The sequence below is a fragment of the Salvelinus fontinalis genome, chromosome 16 (genome assembly GCF_029448725.1).
Source record: "Salvelinus fontinalis isolate EN_2023a chromosome 16, ASM2944872v1, whole genome shotgun sequence".
Lineage (NCBI taxonomy): Eukaryota > Metazoa > Chordata > Actinopteri > Salmoniformes > Salmonidae > Salvelinus > Salvelinus fontinalis.
Window position 1 is genome coordinate 27,039,317 of NC_074680.1, and position 26,887 is coordinate 27,066,203.

Here is a 26,887-nt window from a genome sequence, read left to right on the forward strand (position 1 = left end):
TTTCTGTCACACACACACACACACACACGCACGCACGCACGCACGCACGCACACACACACACACACACACAAACAAACACTCCTCCCTCCACTCAAACCACCAATGGCTTCACAGTATTCACATGAAGCATTGACATAGGGCAATGACTAAACAAATCATCCACAGACAGAGAGAATGAGTAAACAGTTGTTTTAATTCAATATTGGCAGACAGCAGACAGACAAGTCAATGGAGAATTCTGACATATCAAAAAATGTGTTGAAAGGATTCAAGGGAACATATAATGAGCTGATATGTCAGGATGATTTCAGCACAGATGGACATCCTCTCCATAACAGACAAGACCAACAACAAGGTACAGTGACCTTTTTCGGAAAATCAAGAGAATATCTGCTCTCCTATAAATATCAATCCAGGAGCTTGGTGACAGATTGTAGATTTGAGAATGAAATTCTGAATACAGGTACTGTATGTCACAAAAATCCTGTGGATTAACCCAAATATTATTGCGGTAATACTTGATAAAATTGTCCCTTGTCCAGTGTCCATCTTCATGGTGAGAGATGGGCAGAGTTTTCGATTCTATCGATTGGTTGCAGTGAGTCTGGGCATGCTCATTGCTCTTCTACTGGTTGTTGACATTGGTCTGGGGGTCCAATGTGAGTAGTGTCCTTAATCATTTCACTCTGCTTTAAATAATTAATTGAATAATTCTGTCCTCTTCCTCTAGTGATGTTAGGTCTCTCTTTGGTCCCCATAGACAGCAAAGTCAGTGAGAAGTACGGTCCACTATATCAGAACTTGACACAAATCAGCAGTGAGCTGGAGCAACTCAGAGCCACCCACAGTAATATGATCCATGCTAAAGAGGAGGCCTTGACAGTGTTGCAGAAAGAGCTCCAAAAGGTGAACAAAACCAGCGGGCAGCTAGGGAGTGCCAAACACACTGGCATGGAGTTACAGAGGCAGGTTGAAAGCCTTCAGGAACAGGTGGCGGCATTGCAGTCCAGGGTCACTGAAGTTGGTGAGACTTTTTGGACTCAGTCTTTTGTATGCTATGCAATGTTGTATCTAGAAGAGACATTGATTAATTTATTATTGGTAGATGTTCATAACAAAATAATTGCTTTGATAATATCCCAATCTGGAGATCTGAAACAGCAGCGCATGCTTATATGGGGGCCTTCATTTTTCACGTTACTACAAAAGTAATGTTTCAATGTTTTCCATCTCATTTTATAACAGTGGAAATCTGTGGCCGTTGTTTGCCAGGATGGAAATTGCTCAACTCGGTGTGTTACTACTTTCCCTTGTCTAACTCCATTCCTCTGAAAACGTGGGACAGAAGCAGAGATAACTGCATTAAAAAAGGAGCTGACCTGGCAATAATAGATAGTGAAGAGAAGCAGGTAAGTTATTTGGATATATTCCATATTTCTCCCGAGAGGCGCAGCAGTCTAAGGCACTGCATCTCAGTGCAAGACGTGTCACTGCAGTGCCTGATTCAAATCCAGGCTGCATCTCATCCAGCTGTGATTGGGAGTCCAGTAGGGCGGCGCACAATTGGCACAGCGTCGTCTGGGTTTGGCCGGGGTAGGCCGTCATTGTAAATAAGAATTTGTTCTTAACTGACTTGCCTAGTTAAATAAAGGTTAAATATATATATATAGTTTTTAATATGGTGTAACTTCCAAAATGTGTTAAATAAAATATACAGTACATACCAGGTTAGCATAGAATGAGTAGAACATTCTAGCATTTTCATCAGTTCTATGGAATGTCTCTCTAAGTGGAATTATGTTAATGCCCCACTCCATGGAATAGACCCCTTTACCTGGTAAAGGTTTGACCACTATCTCACTCTCTCTTTCTCTCTCTCTGTGTGTGGTGTGTGCGTGTGTCTGCTCAGGAGTTTATCAATAAGGCAATACAAGCATTAAGATACAGCTCAGGATCCTGGCACCTAACAGGGTTCTGGATTGGACTGAAGGAGGAAGAGGATAAAGAGGGAACCTGGGCATGGCTTGATGGGACTGATCTGACTCAGGGGTAAGAGGTGCACAAGTCATTGGAATTGGTTCGTTTAGTAGCTAGTATTAACATTAACTATTACTACTGTCCTATTACCTATTAATTAATATCAGAGCCATGTAGACTCTGATTAACATAAGTTTAACCTATCTGCTGTGGCATGGTATGGATAGACAAATTGTCTAAAAATGAACCTTGACCTTTGTTCAAGATACTGGGCAGATGGGGAGCCTAACGACGATATGAATAACGAGGACTGTGCAGCCATTTACTCCAAAAACCATCCCAAGACGACTTGGGATGCCATGAAGACTTGGAACGATGCCCCATGTAGATATGCACTGAAATGGATATGTGAAATGAAAGCAAAGGAAGTTCAGGAATTAAAGTTGTAATAATTTGTCTCATGAGTGTTGTCATATGCAAAGACACTACATGTTAAAAGAAAATGTTTATAACAAAAGTAAATTAAAATTGGGCAATTATAATACATCACTGGTTGTTTGAGGATCTTTCTGTCACACACACACACACACGCACGCACGCACGCACACACACACACACACACACACACACACAAACAAACACTCCTCCCTCCACTCAAACCACCAATGGCTTCACAGTATTCACATGAAACATTGACATAGGGCAATGACTAAACAAATCATCCACAGGCAGAGAGAATGAGTAGACAGTTGTTTTAGTTCAATATTGGCAGACAGCAGACAGACAAGTCAATGGAGAATTCTGACATATCAGAAGATCGGTTTAAGGGATTCAAGGGAACATACAACGAGCTGATGTCAGGATGATTTCAGCACAGATGGACATCCTCTCCATAACAGACAAGACCAACAAGGTACCGTAAGGAAAACGTGACCTTTTCGGAAAATCAAGAGAAGAACTGCTCTCATATAAAATATCAATCCTGCTTTTGACAGATTGTAGATTTGAGAATGAAATTCTGAATACAGGTATGTCACAAAAATCCTGTGGATTAACCCAAATATTATTGTGGTAATACTTGATAAAATTGTCCCTTGTCCAGTGTCCATCTTCATGGTGAGAGATGGGCAGAGTTCTCGATTCTACTGATTGGTTGCAGTGAGTCTGGGCATGCTCAGTGCTCTTCTACTGGTCGTTGACATTGGTCTGGGGGTCCAATGTGAGTAGTGTCCTTAATCATTTCACTCTGCTTTAAATAATTAATTGAAATATCTGCTGTCCTCTTCCTCTAGTGATGTTAGGTCTCTCTTTGGTCCCCATAGACAGCAAGGTCAGTGAGAATTACAGTCCACTATATCAGAACTTGACACAGAGCAGTAGTGAGCTGGAGCAACTCAGAGCCACCCACAGCAATATGATCCATGCCAAAGAGGAGGTTGCAACCTGGTCTCAGAGAATTTCATACTATTCTGTATGTAAATCTGAGACATCCCATTTAGTTTGATATGTTACATTTCGTATGGTATTGCAATGACCTAACTAGATCATAAAGGAACAATTGTCCAGACAGAGGATTGAGTTTAAGAATATACGGTTTATTAACCCAACTTCATACAGGCTACTGTTTGGCCATAGCCCACACCAAATAAACGAAGGATACCCCTATAAAACAACTGTGCCCTTCTCTTGTGAAGGCCAGACGTAAGCTAGGCTAGGGTTTAGGGGTTATGGTTGAAGGGGAAGGGTTAGCTAAAAGGGTTAAGGTTAGGGGAAGGGTTAGCTAACATGCTAAGTAGTAGCAAAGTTGCTAATTAGCAAAAAGGCTAAAGTTGTCCGTCATGAGATTCAAACTTGCAACTTATGGCTTGCTAGATGTTCGCGTTATCCACCCACCTCGATCAACCATCCTCCTTTCGTTTTTGCCTGAAGTAACCATCTGTCTTATGTAACCATGCCAAATTTACCATATCATACTAAATGGAGTGCCCCGGTTTAAGGTACAGAATACGAAATGCTCTGAGTCCAGGTTGCGAGAGCTCCAAAAGGTGAACAAAACCAGCGGGCAGCTAGGGAGTGCCAAACACACTGGCATGGAGTTACAGAGGCAGGTTGAAAGCCTTCAGGAACAGGTGGCGGCATTGCAGTCCAGGGTCACTGAAGTTGGTGAGACTTTTGGGACTCAGTCGTTTGTATGCTATGCAATGTTGTATGTAGAACAGACATTGATGACGGTAAATTCTTAGGAGTCGATTGACTCGTCTGTTTAAGCTAGATATGTTTTTTTGTATGGGGTGAGTCTCAATCCACCGCATACGCCTATGTCGGCCTTCCGCACCTGCGATGGAAAATGGCAGATCTACAGCGTTGTTTGCCAGACCAGGAGACATCCCAAAAATCGTTCTTCTCAAAAAACGACTGTAGCGTTCGAACGATATGGTTTGTCCTACAAACTAATATGACCACACTTACGGAAAGGGGACTCTCACGAGGGTCTTCTCCACAAGTGTTGTCTGAAAGTAACCCAGCACCGGTTAAACAAATTCATGAAAGTATGGAAGTAGTTTTGTGCCAACAAAAAAATATTTAATATGTGTCCCCAAAAAAATATATACAGTATTTCCTGAGCTTTCGTATATATCTCCTAGATATAGGACAGACACTTCAAAACCTTACTCCTTTACATTACATCCTTTACATTTATTCTTTGACTTTGTTTTTCCATTTATAAATATTTTTTATAACTACAGGGGTCCTAAAATTCAAAATCAAATAGCTAAATGATCCATGACCATGTCAAAACAATTACATATGTTAGCTTAATAGAACCCCCTCCCCCAACATTTCCATCAGTTCTATGTAATGTGTCTCTATGTGGAATGCTGTAAGTGCCCTACTCCATGGAGTAGGCCCCTTTACATTGTAATGGTTTGAGAGCACTATAAGAGAAAGAATGTCCAAAATTCAGTTACCACTGATTAAATAAGCTTATTTCCTGCCTTGTTGTGTTTGATTGCTCAGGCATTCATAAGTTGATGCACACAGTGCAGTTTAACTCCGAACCCATGCACATAAAAGGGTTCTGGATAGGACTGAAGGAGGAAGAGGATACAGAGGGGACCTGGACATGGCTTGATGGGACTGATCTGACTCAGGGGTAAGAGCTGCACAAGTCATTGGACTGGATAGAGGGTTTAATCATGTATGGTCTTCTATCTACACTGCTCAAAAAAATAAATGGAACACTTAAACAACACAATGTAACTCCAAGTCAATCACACTTCTGTGAAATCAAACTGTCCACTTAGGAAGCAACACTGATTGACAATAAATTGCACATGCTGTTGTGCAAATGGAATAGACAACAGGTGGAAATTATAGACAATTAGCAAGACACCCCCAATAAAGGAGTGGTTCTGCAGGTGGTGACCACAGACCACTTCTCAGTTCCTATGCTTCCTGGCTGATGTTTTGGTCACTTTTGAATGCTGGCGGTGCTTTCACTCTAGTGGTAGCATGAGACGGAGTCTACAACCCACACAAGTGGCTCAGGTAGTGCAGCTCATCCAGGATGGCACATCAATGCGAGGTGTGGCAAGAAGGTTTGCTGTGTCTGTCAGCGTAGTGTCCAGAGCATGGAGGCGCTACCAGGAGAAAGGCCAGTACATCAGGAGACGTGGAGGAGGCCGTAGGAGGGCAACAACCCAGCAGCAGGACCGCTACCTCCGCCTTTGTGCAAGGAGGTGCACTGCCAGAGCCCTGCAAAATGACCTCCAGCAGGCCACAAATGTGCATGTGTCTGCTCAAACGGTCAGAAACAGACTCCACGAGGGTGGTATGAGGGCCCGACGTCCACAGGTGGGGGTTGTGCTTACAGCCCAACACCGTGCAGGACGTTTGGCATTTGCCAGAGAACACCAAGATTGGCAAATTCGCCACTGGCGCCCTGTGCTCTTCACAGATGAAAGCAGGTTCACACTGAGCACATGTGACAGACGTGACAGAGTCTGGAGACGCCGTGGAGAACGTTCTGCTGCCTGCAACATCCTCCAGCATGACCGGTTTGGCGGTGGTTCAGTCATGATGTGGGGTGGCATTTCTTTGGGGGGCCGCACAGCCCTCCATGTGCTCGCCAGAGGTAGCCTGACTGCCATTAGGTACTGAGATGAGATCCTCAGACCCCTTGTGAGACCATATGCTGGTGCGTTTGGCCCTGGGTTCCTCCTAATGCAAGACAATGCTAGACCTCATGTGGCTGGAGTGTGTCAGCATTTCCTGCAAGAGGAAGGCATTGATGCTATGGACTGGCCCGCCCGTTCCCCAGACCTGAATCCAATTGAGCACATCTGGGACATCATGTCTCGCTCCATCCACCAACGCCACGTTGCACAACAGACTGTCCAGGAGTTGGCGGATGCTTTAGTCCAGGTCTGGGAGGAGTTCCCTCAGGAGACCATCCGCCATCTCATCAGGAGCATGCCCAGGCGTTGTAGGGAGGTCATACAGGCACGTGGAGGCCACACACACTACTGAGCCTCATTTTGACTTGTTTTAAGGACATTACATCAAAGTTGGATCAGCCTGTAGTGTGGTTTTCCACTTTAATTTTGAGTGTGACTTCAAATCCAGACCTCTATGGGTTGATAAATTTGATTTCCATTGATCATTTTTGTGTGATTTTGTCGTCAGCACATTCAACTATGCAAAGAAAAAAATATTTAATAAAAATATTTAATTCATTCAGATCTAGGATGTGTTATTTTAGTGTTCCCTTTATTTTTTTGAGCAGTGTATTTGTATAGACCAACATGTTAAGCAGTTCTTGGTTAAATGTTTCAACTGTACCATTATCATTCAGGATAATACCAGAATGTCTAGAAAGTAACCTTTAACTTGGTTTAAAAGGTACTGGGAAAACGGAGAGCCCAATGACCACTATGGAATGGAGGACTTTGCGGCCATCAAAATAAATCCCATGAAGTTCTGGAATGATGCTACTTGTACAAGTGGAATGCAATCAAGGAAGGCTTATAAATTACTGTAAAATGTCCATTATTTCATTAAGTAAATACATACATTGAAAATAATAGGCATTGGAATCAAATGTAAATTGAAGTTGTACATAGCATAAGATTGTACCTGTTGAAATAAATTGTCATATTGTAAAGTTAAACACATAGAAATGAATATGAGTTCTGTATCTTTTTGATCATAACGAGTAATCAATCAAAAACAAACAAGACAGACTACAAATTGTTATCACATCTGCTCCTGCCACGCCCTCTAGTGCTCATCCGGTGTCTCCTTGACCTGCCACCGCTCCCCCAGTGCTCTCTCCCTCTGTGTGTGTTTGTGTGGGCGGAAACATAATCAAGACCTCTACAAATACTCAGTCCTGCCGCTTCCTCACTGCCAGATCATAATCTCTGTTCATTCTGCCTGCTCTGACTCTGGTCCCTGGATTCCCCACTCTACTACTCCCTTGGATTCCCCTCCGGACTTGCTCACCCTGTCTCAACCCCTCTCGCTCCAGCATTTGGTTTCCAGCAACCTGCCCGAGCTTCCCTGAACTGCACTCCATCTCCCCGTGTTTCAATAAATACCTTGGTTACTTCATCCCAGTCTCCTCACCTGAGTCTGCTCTTGGGTTCCCCTGTTCCACTCCGTGTAACAATTGTGACAAGAGGAATGGTAGTACAAAAATACATCTGAATACACTATAAAAAGATAGCAGTATAAATACATTTACTATAAATATTTGTTTCTTCCATGTTCATACTTTACTATGTACATTTACTAATCGGTGCTTAAAAGTAGCTTACACTATTCTACAAGCCTGTGAACCAACCATTGCAGAGAAAAACAAGCACATAAAACACTTAAATTACAACTAATAAGACCTACATTGGGCTAGGCAGTTGTAAACTACTGTTTTACAATCATTTCTGTACAGTGAGTTGGCCAAGCCAGATTGCCCTTGGTATCATTTAGCCTGTATAATGTCACCATCAAGTAACAGTTGTGTCCCTGCAGGAAAAAGATTTGTCTGTAGATGGTGAAGACGTCTAACCATTACACGAGGAGGCCAGTCACTGTTGTTTAATAGCACCACTCTATGACAAGTGAATAAGTGAGCTATCGCACAGGCAGACTGGACTTTCAGGTCAGGTGTGTTGGTCAGTAGCTCACAGCACAGCAAAGTGCTGGCGCAGGTGTTTCAAAATCTCTTGGGTATCTACATGCTCAGGGAAGGCATCCTCTGACCTCTGGGCAGCAGTATAGCTACTCTGCAGATCTCCAGTCTGGACACAGCAGAAGACAACAGCACATCAATTAATATGATCCCTCATGACTAAAAACAGTCTGTCCTTTTAATTTAAAACAGTGCTATGAATGTGCAGGCTGCATGTCAATAGTTAAATAGATGAAAAAGTGCTGATGAGATGTCTCGTTACCTTGTCTGACAGAGTGGAGTAGTTAAAGTGTGGTTCATACATGTGAGGGGCGAGTGATGCAGCGGTCTGGAGGAAAGCTTTGGACTGTGAGAAAAAGGAGGAAATCAAAAACAACCATTCTGAATTAGACTCTATACCAAAACATCATAACAGTCGACTACTGTAGATGCTCCTAAAGACTTTTTACATAATGTGTTGTACTATATGAAAAATAACCACTGGGTATAATGCCTTAGAAGAGCAAGCCTGGAAGAAGCTTCCACCAGTTGGAAAGAAGGTATGTAATTTATAACAGATTTACTCTCTCAATTCTCTTACCAAAACTAACATTTGATTAATATGATATATTTTAAGATCTAGAAACCCCAGTTCACTCACCTGCTCAATGTGTCCCTTGCGTAGCTCCAGCACAGCCAGGTTATTATAGGCCTCAGCATGGTCGTTGTTGAAGGCCAAGGCCAGTTTAAAACACTGGTATGCCAGAGTCAGGTCTCCTATTCCCTGTGGGGAGAAACATAAGATGCATGTAACATAAACAGAAATGTGAAGAAGTGATAGCATGCTATATGTTCAAAGCACGCAGCCAGAGTTCGGAACCTGTCCAAGAGAAACCAGTCGGCATACAGAAGAGGGTGCTGTAGAGTAACTTCATGCAGTAACAATAACATCTGTGTGTGCTAAGCTAACGCTAACGCACCACAGCTACGTGTCCAATGTTGTACCAGACGTCAGCCTGCTCCTCATCGTTAGCCACAAGGGCCAGAGCCCTCTCAAAGGAGGAGAGGGTCATGTCATACTGCTGGGCATAGAAGCAGCACAGTCCAAGGTTGTTGTACAGCTGGCAATTATATACTCCCATCTGCAGCAGCCGTCTACAGGAAAGGAGGGTTAGAGGGAAAAACAACTGTAAAGTCAACGCAACCACACAAGGCATGTGTATCCACTGACATGATCAACATTCTTTAATATTACACTGGCATAGCCATAATAATCAGAGTCAAATGAGGGAATTAAAGGGAGTGGTATGTGTGTGTGTGTGTGACAAACCTGTAAAAGCGCAGGGCGATCTCAGGCTGGTCCGTGTAGAAGTGATTGCTGCCTATGCAGGCGATAGCCTCAACGTGAGTGTTGTCCTGCTTCAGGACATCTTTGTAGTACTCTGTGGCTGAGGTGAAGTTATTCATCTCCTGTGAGAGACGCAGATAACAGATACTATTAAAGACAGATTTTGGACCTCCTGATCAACCTGCATCTGTTCTCTCAATTGAGAGTAAAATTATTCAATAGCTACTAGAGATGCAAAACAATTAGGCTCCAAATTCCAGGGCAATCAGCTGATATTTTCAGATTACACATCTGACATGCCGATTTCAACCGGTGCTTTCTTTAAGCAAGAGAACGCTTCACAAACAACAAAAAAGGAATCATGTCACGTGCCTCGTGAATGCGAGCAATTCCTGTTAAGAGAGTGACCTCCCCAGGAAAGTGGTCCAGACCTTGCTTGAAGAGGTTCAGTGCAGTTATAGGCTGATCAAGCCGCTGATACACCTGTTTTAGTGGCAAAACAGAACAATAAGTATTTTTATATATTTGTGACAAATATAGGGCAGTAGATCGCTGTAGATCGATGTTCTACCTGCGGCTATGGAACCCTGACCTGTTCACCGGACGTGCTACCTGACCTGCTGTTTTCAACTCTCTAGAGACAGCAGGAGCGGTAGAGATACTTTCAATGATCGGCTATGAAAAGCCAACTGACATTTACTCCTGAGGCTGACCTGTTGCACCCTCGACAACTACTGTGATTATTATTATTTGACCCTGCTGGTCATTTATGACCATTTGAACATCTTGGCCATGTTCTGTTATAACCTCCACCCGGCACAGCCAGAAGAAGACTGGCCACCCCTCATAGCCTGGTTCCTCTCTAGGTTTCTTCCTAGGTTTTGGCCTTTCTAGGGAGTTTTTCCTAGCCACTGTGCTTCTACACCTGCATTGCTTGCTGTTTGGGCTTTTAGGCTGGGTTTCTGTACAGCACTTTGTGACATCAGCTGATATAAGAAGGGCTATATAAATAAATTTGATAAAAAACTAAAACCTATTTGGATTTATAGAAACAACTCGCCATTGAGTGACGCACCACGTGCTATCTGCTACGGAGAAGCCTTGTGTCATGGTTAATCCATACTGTATACAGTGGTTTTACACTTGTAATTACACAGTATTTACAGTGTTAGGGACATTGTAGGTTGAATGTTGTTACCTTCGCCAGATAGAGGTATGTGTCCACCACCTCCTGATGATTGAGAGCAGATCGGAACTGTTTTTCTGATTCCCGGTGTAAACCAAGTCTGTCAATGAAAACAGTCACAATGTAGTAGAATTGTAGTGGTAGTATAGTATAATAACAGTTGTTTGAGATCTAAGTAATTATCTAAAGATTTACCTGTAGTAGCATTTCCCCAGCTGGACTTTCCACCACCAGTCTTTGAACTGAGCATTCTCAGTGGCCAGAGCAGCCAGGTCTAAAGCCTGTACACAAACAAAAAAGGTACAAATGGCTTTAGAGTGAAACTTACAAACAAAAACAATATGGGAAGCCAAAGACATACACTAATATTGAGTGGATTTAACAAGTGACATCAATAGGTGATCCTAGCTTTCATCTTGATTCACCTGGTCAGTCTGTCATGGAAAGAGCAGATGTTCCTAATGTTTTGTAAACTCAGTGTATATCTGTATTGGTAACTCACATTTTTAACATCATTTTCATGATGGAAGATGTACTCAAATAAGGTCTGGGGGCAGAAAAAAAACCCAAAGAAATTGTCATAACATGTATTGAACCCGAATAAATACAAGTACAATGACAAAAATATTTTTGGAGAGACCATGTTCATTGCCTTACATTCATAAAAATACTCTTACCTTGGATAAATTGGGCTTCTGGGCATATTTAGCGAAGTTGAGTCTAGATAAGTTAATAAATGGTCCCTCAGGATTGGTCAACATGGAGGCTGTTCCCAGCCGGACAAATCTCCCAGACGCACTAGTGACAGGACGGGCAGTGTGTCCCGTGCGAGGGGTCCTGATGGCTTGTTCCATCGTCCCTGGTCTGCCAGACTGGGTACTGGGCCTCACAAACCCTGTGATAGGACGTCCCGATTGGGTCATGGGCCTAGATTCAGGAAAAAAAAGCTCAGTTCAGATTCAGAACTAATCTGATGCTTTTCAAGGAACATAATGCTCCTCACGACTCAATTTCAGAAACATTGTTACAGTAATTGCACAATTTTAGTAGGGGAAATGCCTTGGGATACTTACCTAACACATACAAGATAGTTGTGAATTCTAAAATGTCACATACCTGATGGCTGGAGTAGGTCCACCTCCATGGCTTGTTCCTGGAAGCCTCAGTGATGTCCCAGGGCCTGAAAGAAAGCTTCATTACAATACATTCAAAGAGCTGAGAACATTTTGGACAGATTTTACCAGATCAGAATGGTAATATATTTTTGTGATTGAGACAGACTTTGAGATTCAGTAGGCTGTACTGACCATTTGGCCTGACCAGGAAAAACTCTTGGCCCTCTGGGACAGTTCAGAGTTCAGACTTACGAGCAACCTGAGCGATGGAGCTCTCATCCAGCAACATCTCAGCAATCCCCTCCTGGTCCACCTCCACCTCATCAATGTACACCATCTCTGTCAGAGCACGGGTCTTCAGACTCCATGCAGCCTGTCAAAGAAGTAACAGAGTGTGTTTAGAAGGCATATTTACAGTGAGTCAGATTTTATTTTACAATGTGATGTTACAAGGTATGGAACTCCAGTACAGATATTTCCTTAATTTAGCTATCCATTCTATTTGTATTTCAACATGCCAGGTTAGAATCAGCATGGCAAGGAAGAGGTTACCTCAGAGATATATGATGAGGAGTCAGGTTCCTTTTAATACAGCAGTGAGTGAAATTATGAGAGAAGATATGAATACAGATTTGATGCATACATTATAGAAAGCACATTTCAAGAAAAAGGAAGCTAAGAGGAGCTAGATTGAGTAAAAGTTAGATGAAATTGACAGCGGGGCACTAGCTAAGGTCTAAATTTGCCATACATGATAGCTGGGCTAGCTAACTAGTTAACAAGATGTTTTTTCTTGCAACCAATACTACATAGCTAGCTAACAATGTGCTAGCAAAACAGCTAGCTAGCCAGCAAGCAAGCAATGGCAGATTTTGCAAGCATGCTATCAACATTAACTTGCTACTGCTAGCTAAATTGGATTAATGCTTGGAGCTGGCTAGCAGAGCTAAAATAACTAGCTAGCTAGCATGTTCAGCTTATAATTACCTGGTCGTATGGACTGTCCTCCAATATCTTCGAACAAATATTGGAACATGGTTGGAACTTCCGTCTTCTAAAGTAGCTCCATGCAAGAAACAAGGGATCCATAGGTATCTCCATTGTGTCTTAATTGCTTGTAGTACTAAAATAAATGAAGAGGTAGCTAGGTAGGTAAATTAGAGCTTAGATATCAACACTAAACTTGTTGCTTGAGCAGCAAGTGTCCTGTCACTCCCAGCAACGGAGGAGAGGGGAGGGGAGGTCCTCTTGTATGTGCACTTGATTGAGCTCGCTCAGCATGCCGGAGCGGATGGAGGTGTGCACTGGCACTGCTTTTAAAACCATCACATCCATTATAGTACGAACTCTTCCCACCCGGTGCCTTGATTTTTGGGGGTATTTACCGCGAGAACAAATAGTATTCTCTGAAGTGAAGCATGATCAATGGGTTTCGTCAAAACCTTTCGAGCGCTTTTTTTGTATTCAAGTTTCATTCGCTAAATTGTGTGACCTTTATTTCAGCACCCACTGAGTAGACAGCGACTTTATTTAAAGTAGAAGCTGGGAGGATAGGAGTCAAAAGTATCATAATGTGAACCTAAATGCGTGTTTTCTCAAAAAATATCCAGTTGGTGTATTAGCTATAGTGATACAGTTAATGTTTTGAATGTCACCTTCAACAGCATTGATATAGTCTCTGAAACATATAAGTAGACCTACTTTCCGTGGGATAGAGCCTTTGCATGGATAGAAAAACTACTGCAGAATGTTGAAGAAATGTGCAATGGTGTAAAATATTTAACGGTGACGCCATATACTTGGATTGACAGCTGTCAAAATCTTCCTGTCATTGACTTCATACCATGGTTAGAGCACATTCTTTATGGGAGGACGTTCATGTCCAATTATAATGATTGCTATTGGTCCGTGAACATCCCTTCAAACGCTAAATAGATATTTGGGGATGTGATTGGACAGATTGTTGATCTATCACCAATGTAGATAACATTTGGGGGCGGTGCTTGTAAATAAACGCGAAAACTCCATCTTTATAGGATTTGACAAGAGCTTCGACCTGCCTCGACTCTCAAGAGGGGCAGCTAGCCTAAGGCTGAAGTAGAGGTAGATATATGGTATGAAAAAGATGGCATAGTTAACCATTTTGATTAAAGCATATAATCTCGAAGTAAAACTAGATTCAGTTAGACTATTATGCACATGGCACTCGAATGCCCGCTGTTACCGCTTGTACCGGATACGATGCATTTCCAGTGGAACTAAGGGATACGGGATTGAATGAAATCCGTCTTGGTGAATGAAGAAATATAAAAAACTCTCGACAAAAAAGAAATACGGACATGGCTGACAGGACCGCTCCGAATTGTCACCTGCGACTAGAGTGGGTTTACGGGTATCGTGGACATCAGTGCCGCAACAACCTGTACTACACAGCGGCCAAGGAAATAGTCTACTTCGTCGCCGGTGTGGGAGTAGTGTACAACACACGGGAACACAAGCAAAAATTTTACTTGGGACACAACGATGACATAATCAGGTAATCCCACTTGCAGAAACTCATTCATTCACAGATATACCGAGATTAAAAATAAAACGGGACGACATGGCCAACAAAAAACACACGAAAATGATCAGGTTTATATTTCTGGCGAGGAGATACTTTGCCTAAGTATCTATTGAATCGAGGTTATGAGTTGTAATATGTGACTTACGTTATACAATTTCAAAGAGTGAAAATTGTATAGTTTATGAAAATATCAGACTGAGTCCTAATTTGTGAGCAACTAACCTCTTTTAGCACCCACTGGATGGACAGCCACTTCATTAAAAGTAGATTTCGTTTCAGCACCTATTGAGCGACTTTAATCAAAGTAGAGGCTTTCGGGAGGGAGTAATGATTTGAACGTGTTAGTTGTCTTGAAGGAAGGATGCAGTTGCTTTATCATATCTCTGATACCGTTGTTTTTTTCAGGAGGATAAAGTGAGACATTTTATCAAAGGATTCTGAGCAGGATTCCAACCTGGTCCCAGAGCATTTCGTATTATTCTGTACGTAAATCTGCAAAACTCCTTTAGTATGATATGATACATATTGCAAAATGTACAATATGTTACGAATTTGCTAAATATATGATATGTTACGAATTTACAAAACGTATGCTATGTTACAAATTCTAGCTAGGCTAAGGGTTAGGTTTAGTTTAGGAGTTGGCTAAAAAGCTTAATGTTAGGGTGAAGGGTTAGCTAAAAGAGTTAGGGGAAGGGTTAGCTAACATGCTAAGTAGTTGCAAAGTAGATCAAAAGTAGTAAGTAGTTGAAAAGTTGCTAATTAGCTAAAATTCTAATGTTGTCCGTGATGAGATTCGAACTCACAACCTTTGGGTTGCGAGACTTTCACGTTATACAAACACCCATCCACCTGTCATAACCATCTATCTGTCTAATGTAAGAATACGAAATGTAACATATCATACTAAATGGAGTGTCCTGGATTTACATACAGAATAATACGAAATGCTCTGAGACCAGGTTGCAGTGACCCATCTTTTTAAAATGTATTTAACCTTTATTTAACTAGGCAAGTCAGTTAAGAACAAATTCTTATTTATAATGAGAGCTTACCCCGGCAAAACCCTAACCCGGATGACGCTGGGCCAATTGTGCGCCGCCCCATGGGACTCCCAATCGCGACCAGTTGTGATACAGCCTGGAATCAAACCAGGGTCTGTAGTGACGCCTCTAGCCCTGAGATGCAGTGCCTTAGACCGCTCCGCCACTCGGGAGCCCAACTGGATAAATGGACTTGAAACATTCCAGGACCTTCAGGGAATATTTGAAAAGCTGTAGTCTGTGATTCCCACAGAGATATTTCTGGTGGTGGGTCAGATAAACTTGAATTGACACAGAGACCCACATTTATATGATTGTTCCAATCATTCACATCAATGTTTGGTCTGTGGAGATTACCCCTCTTTCACTTCTAGGGGACAAATTGCAGCAGCATGCGCCATACAATGATGCATTGTACTGAATGACCTGTGTCCACTGCTTCAGTGGCTGTGTTGTTGGCCGAGACTAGAAATTACTTGGATTTATATTATTAGTCAGCTGTTCAGTTGATCCATTATTAATTGGTCAAAAGAGAGACAGACCTTGCATTGCCTTAACTTCTGTGAAGGGCTTCCATCTCCAAGACATACAGTACCAGTCAAAAGTTTGGACACACATTCAAGTTTTTGTTTTTACTATGCTCCAGATACTCAACTAGTCTAAAGGCCAGTTTTAGTCATTTACCACATTACCAATGTCTAATCTGTATTTCTGATCAATGTTATTTTAATGGACAAAAAATTTGCTTTTCTTTTAAAAACAAGGACATTTCTAAGTGACCCCAAACTTTTGAACGATAGTGTATATTTTATATTTGAGATTCTTCAAAGTAGCCACCCTTTGCTTTGATGACAGCTTTGCACACTTGGCATTCTCTCAACCAGCTTTGTGAGATAGTCACCTGGAATGCATTTCAATTAACAGGTGTGTCTTGTTAAAAGATAATTTGTGGAATTTATTTCCTTCTTAATGCGTTTGAGCCAATCAGTTGTGTTGTGACAAGGTAGGGCTCTCGAGTGGGGCAGCGGTCTAAGGCACTGCATCTCAGTGCTAGAGGCGTCACTATAGACCCTGGTTAGACTCCAGGCTCTATCACAACCGGCCATGATTGGGAGTCCCATAGGGTGGCGCGCAAAATGGCCCAGCGTCGTCTGGGGTAGGCCATCATTGTAAATAAGAATTTGTTCTTAACTGACTTGCCCAGTTAAATAAAGGTTCAAATAAATAAAGGGGTGGTATACAGAAGATAGCCCTATTTGGTAAAAGTCCATATTATGGCAAGAACAGCTCAAATAAGCAAAGAGAAACAACAGTCCATCATTACTTTAAGACATGAAGATCAATTCAGAAAACGTCAAGAACTTTGAAAGTTTCAAGTGCAGTCACAAAAACCATCAAGCTCAATGATGAAACTGGACCGCCACAGGAAAGTAAGACACTAAGTTTCCTCTGCTGCAGAGGATGAGTTCATTGGAGTTACCTGCACCTCAGATTGCAGCCCAAATAAATGGTTCACGGAGTTCAAGTAATAGACACATCAACTGTTCAGAGGAGACTGCGTGAATCAGGCCTTCATGGTTGAAGTGCTGCAAAGAAACCACTACTAAAGGACACCAATAATAAGAAGAGACTTGCTTTGGGCCAAGAAACACGAGCAATGGACATTAGACCGGCGGAAATCTGTCCGTTGGTCTGAAGAGTCCAAATTTGAGATTTTTGGTTCCAACCGCCGTGTCTTCGTGAGACGCAGAGTAGGTGAACGGATGATCTCCGCATGTGTGATTCCCACCATGAAGCATGGAGGAGGAGGTGTGATGGTGTGGGGGTGCTTTACTGGTGACACTGTCTGTGATTTATTTAGAATTCCAGGCACACTTAACCAGTATGGCTACCACAGTATTCTGCAGCGATACGCCACCCCATCTGGTTTGCGCTTCGTGGAACAGTCATTCGTTTCTCAACAGGACAATGACCCAAAACACACCTCAAGGCTGTGTAAGGGCTATTTGACCAAGAACAGTGATGGAGTGCTGCATCAGATAACCTGGCCTCCACAATCACCTGACCTCAACCCAATTGAGATGGTTTGGGATGAGTTGGACCGCAGAGTGAAGGAAAAGCAGCCAACAAGTGCTCAGCATATGTGAGAACTCCTTCAAGATTGTTTCAAAATCATTCCTCATGAAGCCAAGAGTGTGCAAAGCAGTCAAGGTGAAGGTTGGCTACTTTGAAGTATCTCAAATATAAAATTGATTTAGATTTGTTTAACAATTTTTTGGTTACTACATGATTCCATATGTGTTATTTCATATCTTGGAGGATTTCACTATTATTCTACATTGTAAAAAAATAAGAAAAAACCCATGAATTAGTAGGTGTTTCCAAACTTTTGACTGGTACAGTATCAGAAGCATATGTGTAGTGGAGGTAGTTCAGTGAAGCTCATGCCATGAGTGGCCTTCTCATAGACCTGAGGACTTGTGTTGGCTCTCCATGCTTAGACTTTAGCTTGGTGAGCTAATACATTCTTGTGGTGCGCAGATTTCTGTTTCGGTTACCTCAGAGGTAGGGCTCAGGGGAAGCAGTGCGGAGCACACACAGAAGACGGAACTGCAGCTGTTTGGCGGGCAGCTCTCGCTCACGTTGCACGAAGTCATGTGAAAAAGATGCAACCACCTCCAAATAGCAGTGGGAGGTGCAGTCATCTCCCTCCTCACTGTGCTGTGATTACATTTTCTACGAAGAAACAGCCACAGAGAAAGCTCTCTACAGTGAATGGAGTCTAACTTTCATTTCTTAGAGTCAGTCTGTGTTTTATTCAGTCAGAGTCAGACTTTATTCAGTTCTTCAGTTTGTTTGTCTTGTAACTATGTTTAGATTTGTTAGTGTTTTGTGTGCTGGATGAATTCATTCCTCTCCTCATATCACCCTGCTGATGTTATCTTGCCCTGTGGCGTTCTCGGGTTTGCCAGTCTTCCAGTCTGACTGACTGACTGACCCTCTGACTGTCTGACTGACTGAGGAGAGCTAGTTAATGGCCAGGTTAGGAACATGAATGAAAGGCCATTTCATTGGACTGACTAGGACCTGTTCATTCTCACTGAGTCGTGCCCAGCATTGTACTTTGTGGTACTGTCTTGTCTATCCACTCCACTACAGTGTCATGACTGTCCACGAGAATCCAATTAGGTCAGATCAGGTTTGCAATGAATAACTTCACTCAGACCCCCTCTCACCCGCAGAGGGGGGGAGGAAAGAACTGGTGGGGGTTAACAACTCATGCCCTGTTGCACATCAAGGAGAAAACATTCAGCTCTCCCTCTCCAAGGTTCACCCAAGGACACAAGGAATGTCCATTGTTTCGACAGACCTTTTCCCGCTGAAACTCTAACATGTTCAAAAGCGAATAATGGAACAATATTTCTAACAGAGAACGTGGGGAATGGTCAGAGGCGATCTATAGAACACTCATGTCATTTTCTTTGTTATTTTGTGATGTCATTAAAAATGTTATAAAGGAAATGCTGTAACTTGGAAAGTATTCATTCAGCTCTCCCTCTCCACATGTATGAAGTGTCCATCCTATGCGTTGTACAGTGTTTTTGTTAAGAGAGGGATGTGATTTCTGAAGCTATAAGAGATAATTGTTTTACATAAGCTTTGCACAGTGACAAGTCACGCCCCTGATTGAGGTCAGATTTTTGAATTTTGAACAAATTTTATAAATGATGGGTTAAGAAAAAAACACATCAGACCAGAGAGACGTAGAGCTGCAGGTTACGTTTAAAGTGGTCTGCACTCTGAATCTCAACACGAGGTAGAAACGAGGAACCTACCTCGCGGACAATCACTAGTACGGCTGATTAGCTGTCCTAAGTAAAGTATCTTTGAAAGTTAATTTTAATATCTCAACCCCCCAGTGATTGGAAGTCCCATAGGACAGCGCACAATTGGCCCAGCGTCGTCCGGGTTTGGCCGGTGTAGGCCGTCATTATAAATAAGAATTTGTTCTTAACTGATTTTCCTAGTTACATAATGGTTAAATAAATGAATAATAGACTACAGTATAAGTGTTTTCTGTCTGCAGTAACTACAGTATAAGTGTTTTCTGTACTCTAGTCTAAAGTAACTACAGTATAAGTGTTTTCTGTCTGCAGTAACTAGAGGTAAAAGTGTTTTCTGTACTCTAGTCTAAAGTAACTACAGTATAAGTGTTTTCTGTCTGCAGTAACTACAGTATAAGTGTTTTCTGTCTACAGTGACTACAGTATAAGTGTTTTCTGTACTCTAGTCTAAAGTAACTACAATATAAGTGTTTTCTGTCTGCAGTAACTACAGTATAAGTGTTTTCTGTCTGCAGTAACTACAGTATAAGTGTTTTCTGTACTCTAGTCTAAAGTAACTACAGTATAAGTGTTTTCTGTCTGCAGTAACTAGAGGTAAAAGTGTTTTCTGTACTCTAGTCTAAAGTAACTACAGTATAAGTGTTTTCTATCGGACGGTCTGCCCGGACTATCCTCATTGACCCCAGTTTTCACTAACCTTTTTGACTTGTTGCCTTGTTGGGAAGGGCCAGTAAGAAAGCATTTCACTGTTAGTTTACACCTGTTGTTTACGAAGCATGTGTCAAATAACATTTGATTTGAAATACATCATTACAGTTGTTGGTTAGCTAGCTAGCACATTTTTGGACATATTAGCATAGACATGACATCAGTCAAAACTCCTCAAAACAAGACATGGAATCCATAACAAGATACAATGAGCTGAAACGAGCCAACTACAATTCCCCACATGGCAATCCCCCCCACATGGCAGCTTCTTGTCATTGTTACTAGCTATCTGGCCGTTCAGAATCATAACAATGCAACACTTCCAGCCACATCGATACGCATGCATAATTTTCGTGACGTCAGTCAACCGCAGTAAACAATCATTCACTCAACATTCATTCCGGTTATTAACTATAGTGTGCTGGCCAATTGGATAGCTCAAATCACTGTGCCTATTTACAGCTTCCACGACGGTGGCTACAGCAATGTTTGGTACTAACCTAGGTGAGATTTCATGACTTTTAAAACCATGACCAGAAACAATAATACAGATATAGATCATTTATATTATATTGATAATATAGAAAATAACTGCTGTTTTTATGAGTGAGTTCATGTTTAAGTTTTATTCAATATTGTCAACACTGTTTTTATTCAACGCTATTACAAAATACAAAATGCGCTTCTCTCTACTTCCATTCGCGCTGCAGCTGCAATTAATGAGTAGCCAAGCATTCTTATTATTATTAGCAACTGGTCGTGTCTATTTTAATATCGAAGAGTATGGCTAATTCATGTTTTCTGATCATAGGAACAACATGAATTTGTGCATGAGGCAGATGCGGTGTGACTCGAGTTTCGCCATCAGGTGGAACACTGTCCTCTCTCTGGTCAGTCTCATCGGAGGAAAGAAATGAGAGAGCAGGGACCGTGAGAGGCGTGCTGCTCTGTCCCTTCCTCCGCTGAGACTAATGCCGTGTTCAAAACAACTGGGAACTCAAAAATTCGGAGTTAAATGCATTCAAGACAACTGGGAACTCAGAAAAACAACAACATCAGATTGGGGAAAATTGTTCTGAACGGTCATCCAACTCGGAAACTCGGGCATATTTCTAGAGCTCCGACTTTCCGAACTGAAGTTCACTGACGTCATGATTTGAACTCGTTTTTGCCGAGTTTCCAGTTGTCTTGAAAACACCATTACCATCATATGCAGGTACCATCAGTCCAATCAAATAAAAAAGCTAATTATTTCAATTTATGCTCAGCTGTGCCTTGTAAGTGCTACACCAACTGATCTATTTTGTTGTCAAAGCTAATATGGGCTGAGAATAACAATATTGGCAGGCCAGTCAAATAGCCAATATGCTGTGATAATGTATTAGGCCTACTGCGCAAACATCATTCCTACAGAACTGTTCTTTATTAGGTTAATGTTTTTAAGTCATGATTTTTTTTTTTTTTTGTAGCAGTAGATCCCGGCTTGCTTGCTTTTTGAATGCGAAAGTGATCTTGACTCAGAAAGGGTTGGGGACCACTGGTCTATTTGAATGCAGTTGCCTCTGTATTGAAGCCATTGGATGCAGTTTATCACAACGCATTGCGCTTTATTATGGGCGATGGGTTCAGTACACATCAAGGCATTTTATGTCAGAAAGTAGGTTGGCCCTCCATGAAGTCTCATAGATCGATGCATTGCATTATTTGTCTATAAGCCCACTTGCATAAACTTCCGCCATACCGTACCTCATTGTTAACCTTCAGATGTGTAAGTTACCAGACCCAAACTCAGGGATGGCTAACCCTGGAGATGCCTTCAATCTCCACCGAGTTAGGTAAATTTGCTTTTATTTGTTTTGTACCTCGTGGAATGATCTCAAACTCTTTCAAGTTGGTGGAGTAGATTCTTCTAGGGCAATTCAGGCGGATGTTAGATGGCCTTTTTACTGAAGAATGGGTTTGTTTCTATGGAGGATTTTCCGGTGCATGTGTTGTGCGTCTCGGAGTGGTGAGCACAGTCAGTGTGAGCTTGGGGGGAGGCCATTGTGTGTGTGTGACTGGGCCATTGTGGGCTTGAGGGAGGCCTTTGCCTAGTCCTGTGGGTGTCCTTGGACATGCACCTGCACTATGAATGTCTGTATTATTTTTTGTGTCATTGCTATGGTTACGCCACCAATATAATCTATGCCCTGAAGTATGTGCCAAGAAGGGGAAGAGAAACCAAGTAAAGATGGTCCTAGACAGACTAGAAGTGTCACATTCGTTGAAATGAGCGGACCAAGGCGCAGCGTGCATAGAGTTCCACATGTTTATTTAAATGAAACTCGCCAACAAAAACAATAAACAGGAAACAAGACGTAATGACTGGAGTGCTCACAGGCACTACACAAAAACAAGATCCCACAAACTAAAGGTGGAAAAAAGGCTGCCTAAGTATGATCCACAATCAGAGACAACGATAGACAGCTGCCTCTGATTGGGAACCATACCCGGCCAACAAAGAAATATAAAAACTAGAATGCCCACCCAAATCACACCCTGACCTAACAAAATAGAGAAATAAAAAGGCTCTCTAAGGTCAGGGCGTGACAAGAAGTAAGATTAGGAAAAGTTCTGCAAAAAGTTGCAGAATAGCAAAATATGTGGATCTTATACATAAAGAGGAGTGACTATGTATGTTGTCAAACTGAAGCTGTATATAAAGTGATCTCTGAGTCTGGGACCAGCAGTTGCTCCATGGACAGGCTCAGCTTGTTACTTTGTAATAAAGTCTATATTCAATTTACAAGCTCCGGTGTCAAAGATATTTTTAAGAAGTATTTCCATGACATTTCATATGATTGTGTTTTTCTATTTTTGTGTTTACCATTCATGTATTGTGTAATTGATGTTTTATATATATATATATATTAGTGTTATTGTTGATTATTGTCCTCTGAGTTGAACTCTGATGGTAACTTGTATCTCTGTGGAAAATTGTATCTGTACAAGGGGAACTTTAAATTCAAATATTAAATTATGTTTGTCATATGCGCCGAATACAACAGGTGTAGATCTTACCGTGAATTTCTTACTTACAAGCCCTTAACCAACAATGCAGTTTTAAGAAAACAGAGTTAAGAAAACATTTACTAAATAAACTAAAGTTAAAAAAATAGCACAATAAAACAACAATAATGAGGCTATATACAGGGGGTACCGGTACTGAGTCAATGTGCGCGGGTACAGGTTAGTCGAGGCAATTTGTATATGTAGGTGGGGTGAAGTGACTATGCATAGATAATAAACAGTGAGTAGCAGCAGTGTAAAAACAAAGGGGGGTGGGGTCAATGTAAATAGTCCAGGTGGCCATTTGATTAATTGTTCAGCAGTCTTATGGCTTGGGGGTAGAAGCTTTTAAGGAGCCTTTTGGACCTAGACTTGGTGCTCCGGTACCGCTTGCCATGGGGTAGCAGAGAGAACAGTCTATGACTTGGGTGACTGGGGTCTTTGCCAATTTTTTTGGGGCCTTCCTCTGACACTGCCTAGTATATAGGTCCTGGATGGCAGGAAGCTTGGTCCCAGTGATGTACTGGGCCGTATGCACTACCTTCTGTAGCGCCTTGCGGTCAGATGCCGAGCAGTTGCCATACCAGGCGGTGATGCAACCGGTCAGGATGTTCTTGATGGTGCAGCTGTAGAACCTTTTGAGGATCTGGGGACCCATGCCAAATCTTTTTAGTTTCCTGAGGGGGAATAGGCTTTGTCGTGCCCTCTTCACGACTGTCTTAGTGTGTTTGGACCATGATCATTTGTTGGTGATGTGAACACCAAGGAACTTGAAATTCTCGACCCGCTCCACCACAGCCCCGCCGATGTGAATGGGGGCGTGTTCGACCCTCCTTTACCTGTAGTCTATGATCATCTCCTTTGTCTTGATCACGTTGAGGGAGAGGTTGCAAAGGGAAATGACTCTATGCAAAGGTGTTTTGTTGTCCTCTCAGCGATTCTATCTTATTTACATTGGTCTAATCACGCAAAACAGGCCTTTAGATGCTGTGACACCTTGTGGAGATTGGGTGTGGGTGATTAGGTTACTGTAAACTTGGTATCGTTTGATTGGTCAATGGTAGTTGGTTTTACACCTTCAGATATGAAGGTCTGTTGTTCTCTCTCGTAATCTTGTATCCTGTCCATGGAGGAAGGTTGTACGATCAATTCTTATTTCCAAGACTTCTAGTTCTCTGGTCTAATAGGCATGTCGTTGTCCATACTTTGCCTTGTAAGTAAACCTTAGGATCTACAGAATATGCCTATAAGTATGCTTTGTTAATATTAGTATTGCCTTGTAACTTAATCTTCGGGATCGGTGTCCCGTCCAAAGGACGGTTGAGCTAACGTAGGCTAATGCAATTAGCATGAGTAAGTAAGTAACAAGAAAATTTCCCAGGACTTAGACATATCTGATATTGGCAGAAAGCTTAAATTCTTGTTAATCTAACGGCATAGTCCAATTTACAGTAGCTATTACAGTGAAAGAATACCATGCTATTGTTTGAGGAGAGTGCACAGTTTTGAACATAAAGTTATTAATAAACAAATTAGACACATTTGGGTAGTCTTGGAACAAAATTTTGAACCGAAATGCAATGGTTCACTGGATCAGTCTAAAACTTTGCACATACACTGCTGCTATCTAGTGGCCAGAATCTAAATTGCAGCTGTGGTGGAATAATACACTATGGCTTTTCTCTTGCATTTCAAAGATGATGGTACAAAAAAAGACAAAAGAACGGTTGTTTTTTTCTTTTGTATTATCTTTTACCAGATCTATTGTGTTATATTCTCCTACATTCCTTTCACATTTCCACTAACCTCAAAGTGTTTCCTTTCAAATGGTACCAATAATATGCATATCCTTAAAATGGAGTCAGGTATGTGATGTGTACACAGTTGAAGTCGGAAGTTAAAATACACCATCGCCAAATACATTTAAACTCAGCTTATCACAATTCCTGACATTTAATCCTAGTAAGCATTCCCTGTCTTAAGTTAGACAGGATCACCACTTTATTTTAAGAATGTGAAATGTCAGAATAATATCAGAGAATTATTTATTTCAGCTTTTATTTCTTTCATCACATTCTTAGTGGGTCAGAAGTGTACATACACTCAGTTAGTATTTGGTAGCATTGCCTTTAAATTGTTTAACTTGGGTCAAACGTTTCGGGTAGCCTTCCACAAGCTTCCCACAATAATTTGGTTGAATTTTGTCCCATTCCTCCTGACAGCTGGTGTAACTGAGTCCGGTTTGTAGGTCTCCTTGCTCGAACACGCTTTTTCAGTTCTGCCCACAAATTGTCTATAGGTTTGAGGTCAGGGCTTTGTGATGAGCACTCCAATACCTTGACTTTGTTGTTCTTAAGCCATTTTGCCACAACTTTGGAAGTATGCTTGGGGTCATTGTACATTTAGAAGACCCATTTGCGACCAAGCTTTAACTTCCTGACTGATGTCTTGAGATGTTGCTTCAATATATCCACATCATTTTCCTCCTCATGATGCCATCTATTTTGTGAAGTGCACCAGTCCCTCCTGCAGCAAACCACCCCCACAACATTATGCTGCCACCACCGTGCTTCACGGTTGGGATGGTGTTCTTCGGTTTGCAAGCCTACCCTTTTCCTCCAAACATATGATGGTCATTATGGCCAAACAGTTCTATTTTTGTTTCATCAGACCAGAGGACATTTCTCCAAAAAGTATGATCTTTGTCCCAGTGTGCAGTTGCAAACCGTAGTCTGTCGGTTTTGGAGCAGTGGCTTCTTCCTTGCTGAGTGATCTTTCAGGTTATGTCGATAAAGGACTCGTTTTACTGTGGATATAGATACTTTTGTACCTGTTTCCTCCAGCATCTTCAAAAGTTCCTTTGCTGTTGTTCTGGGATTGACTTGCACTTTTCATACCAAAGTACGTTCATCTCTAGGAGACAGAATGCGTCTCCTTCCTGAGCGGTCTGACGGCTGCGTGGTCCCATGGTGTTTATACTTGCGTTCTATTGTTTGTACAGATGAACATGGTACCTTCAGGCGTTTGGAAATTGCTCCCAAGGATGAACCAGACTTGTGGAGGTCTACAATTTATTTTCTGAGGTCTTGGCTGATTTCTTTTGATTTTCCCATGATGTCAAGCAAAGAGGCACTGATTTTGAAGGTAGGCCTTGAAATACATCCACAGGTACACCTCAAATTGACTCAAATGATGTCAATTAGCCTATCAGAAGCTTCTAAAGCCATGACATCATTTTCTGGACTTTTCTACGCTGTTTAAAAGCACAGTCAACTTAGTGTATGTAAACTTCTGCCCCACTGGAATTGTGATACAGTGAAATAATCTGTCTGTAAACAATTGTTGGAAAAATGACTTGTGTCATGCACAAAGTAGATGTCCGAACCGACTTGCCAAAACTATAGTTTGTTAACAAGAAATTTGTGGAGTGGTTGAAAAACGAGTTTTAATGACTCCAACCTAAGTCTATGTAAACTTCTGACATCAACTGTATATAACATGAATATTTGTTGAATATTATCACTAGTTTCTCATGTAACACCAAATCTGTGTTGATTCGTGATGTTCTTTATTCTAATAGTATCAATGAGAGGGTGCAGCAGGACTGCTTGCGTCTGTCTGAGGATGTGTAGTATTTATAGTCTTTCTAAGCAACCTACTCACTCCCCCTTTGCCTCATTTCTCTGTTTCACCAACTCTACGATCTATTTCAGCTCTTCTGGAATCCCTCATCTTATTAGCAGGACTTTGCGTGAGGCTGTTCCCTCTTTTGACGCAAGCGTTAGCTTGAAAGCAGGAATGTCTGACACATCTGTCTAACACTTCTCTCTGACTTCAGATGGGTTGTCCTTGTTATTGATATGATGAGTTGCAGATTTTAA

The 26,887-nt window shown here is 41.8% G+C and overlaps 3 protein-coding genes across 6 annotated transcripts in view; 2 read left to right on the top strand and 1 right to left on the bottom strand.

Moving 5' to 3' along the window:
• The first annotated feature begins 89 nt into the window (after positions 1-89).
• LOC129812901 (C-type lectin domain family 4 member K-like) lies at positions 90-2,527 on the top strand. The gene is made up of 6 exons (XM_055864870.1): positions 90-356; positions 544-660; positions 762-1,025; positions 1,247-1,410; positions 1,911-2,050; positions 2,244-2,527. Exons 1-6 carry the CDS (start codon positions 230-232, stop codon positions 2,425-2,427), a joined length of 996 nt encoding a protein of 331 aa, XP_055720845.1. The 5' UTR covers positions 90-229; the 3' UTR covers positions 2,428-2,527.
• Positions 176-13,136, bottom strand: LOC129812898 (tetratricopeptide repeat protein 8-like). Its single transcript, XM_055864868.1, has 13 exons — positions 12,784-13,136; positions 12,049-12,169; positions 11,798-11,861; positions 11,359-11,608; positions 11,184-11,228; positions 10,877-10,962; positions 10,694-10,781; positions 9,868-9,978; positions 9,478-9,617; positions 9,128-9,302; positions 8,809-8,931; positions 8,431-8,514; positions 176-8,277 (listed from the first exon to the last, which is right to left on the bottom strand). The coding sequence occupies exons 1-13, from the start codon at positions 12,895-12,897 to the stop codon at positions 8,161-8,163; spliced, it is 1,518 nt and encodes a 505-aa protein (XP_055720843.1). The 5' UTR covers positions 12,898-13,136; the 3' UTR covers positions 176-8,160.
• A 680-nt stretch (positions 13,137-13,816) lies between these two features.
• Positions 13,817-26,887, top strand: part of LOC129812903 (echinoderm microtubule-associated protein-like 5) — a 59,530-nt gene continuing 46,459 nt past the window's right edge. For all 4 annotated transcript variants that reach the window (XM_055864878.1, XM_055864875.1, XM_055864876.1 and 1 more), the window contains exon 1: positions 13,817-14,332. In XM_055864878.1, coding sequence (XP_055720853.1) covers positions 14,136-14,332 — 197 coding nt within the window. In that variant the 5' untranslated portion in view covers positions 13,817-14,135. The remainder of the gene's footprint in view (positions 14,333-26,887) is intronic.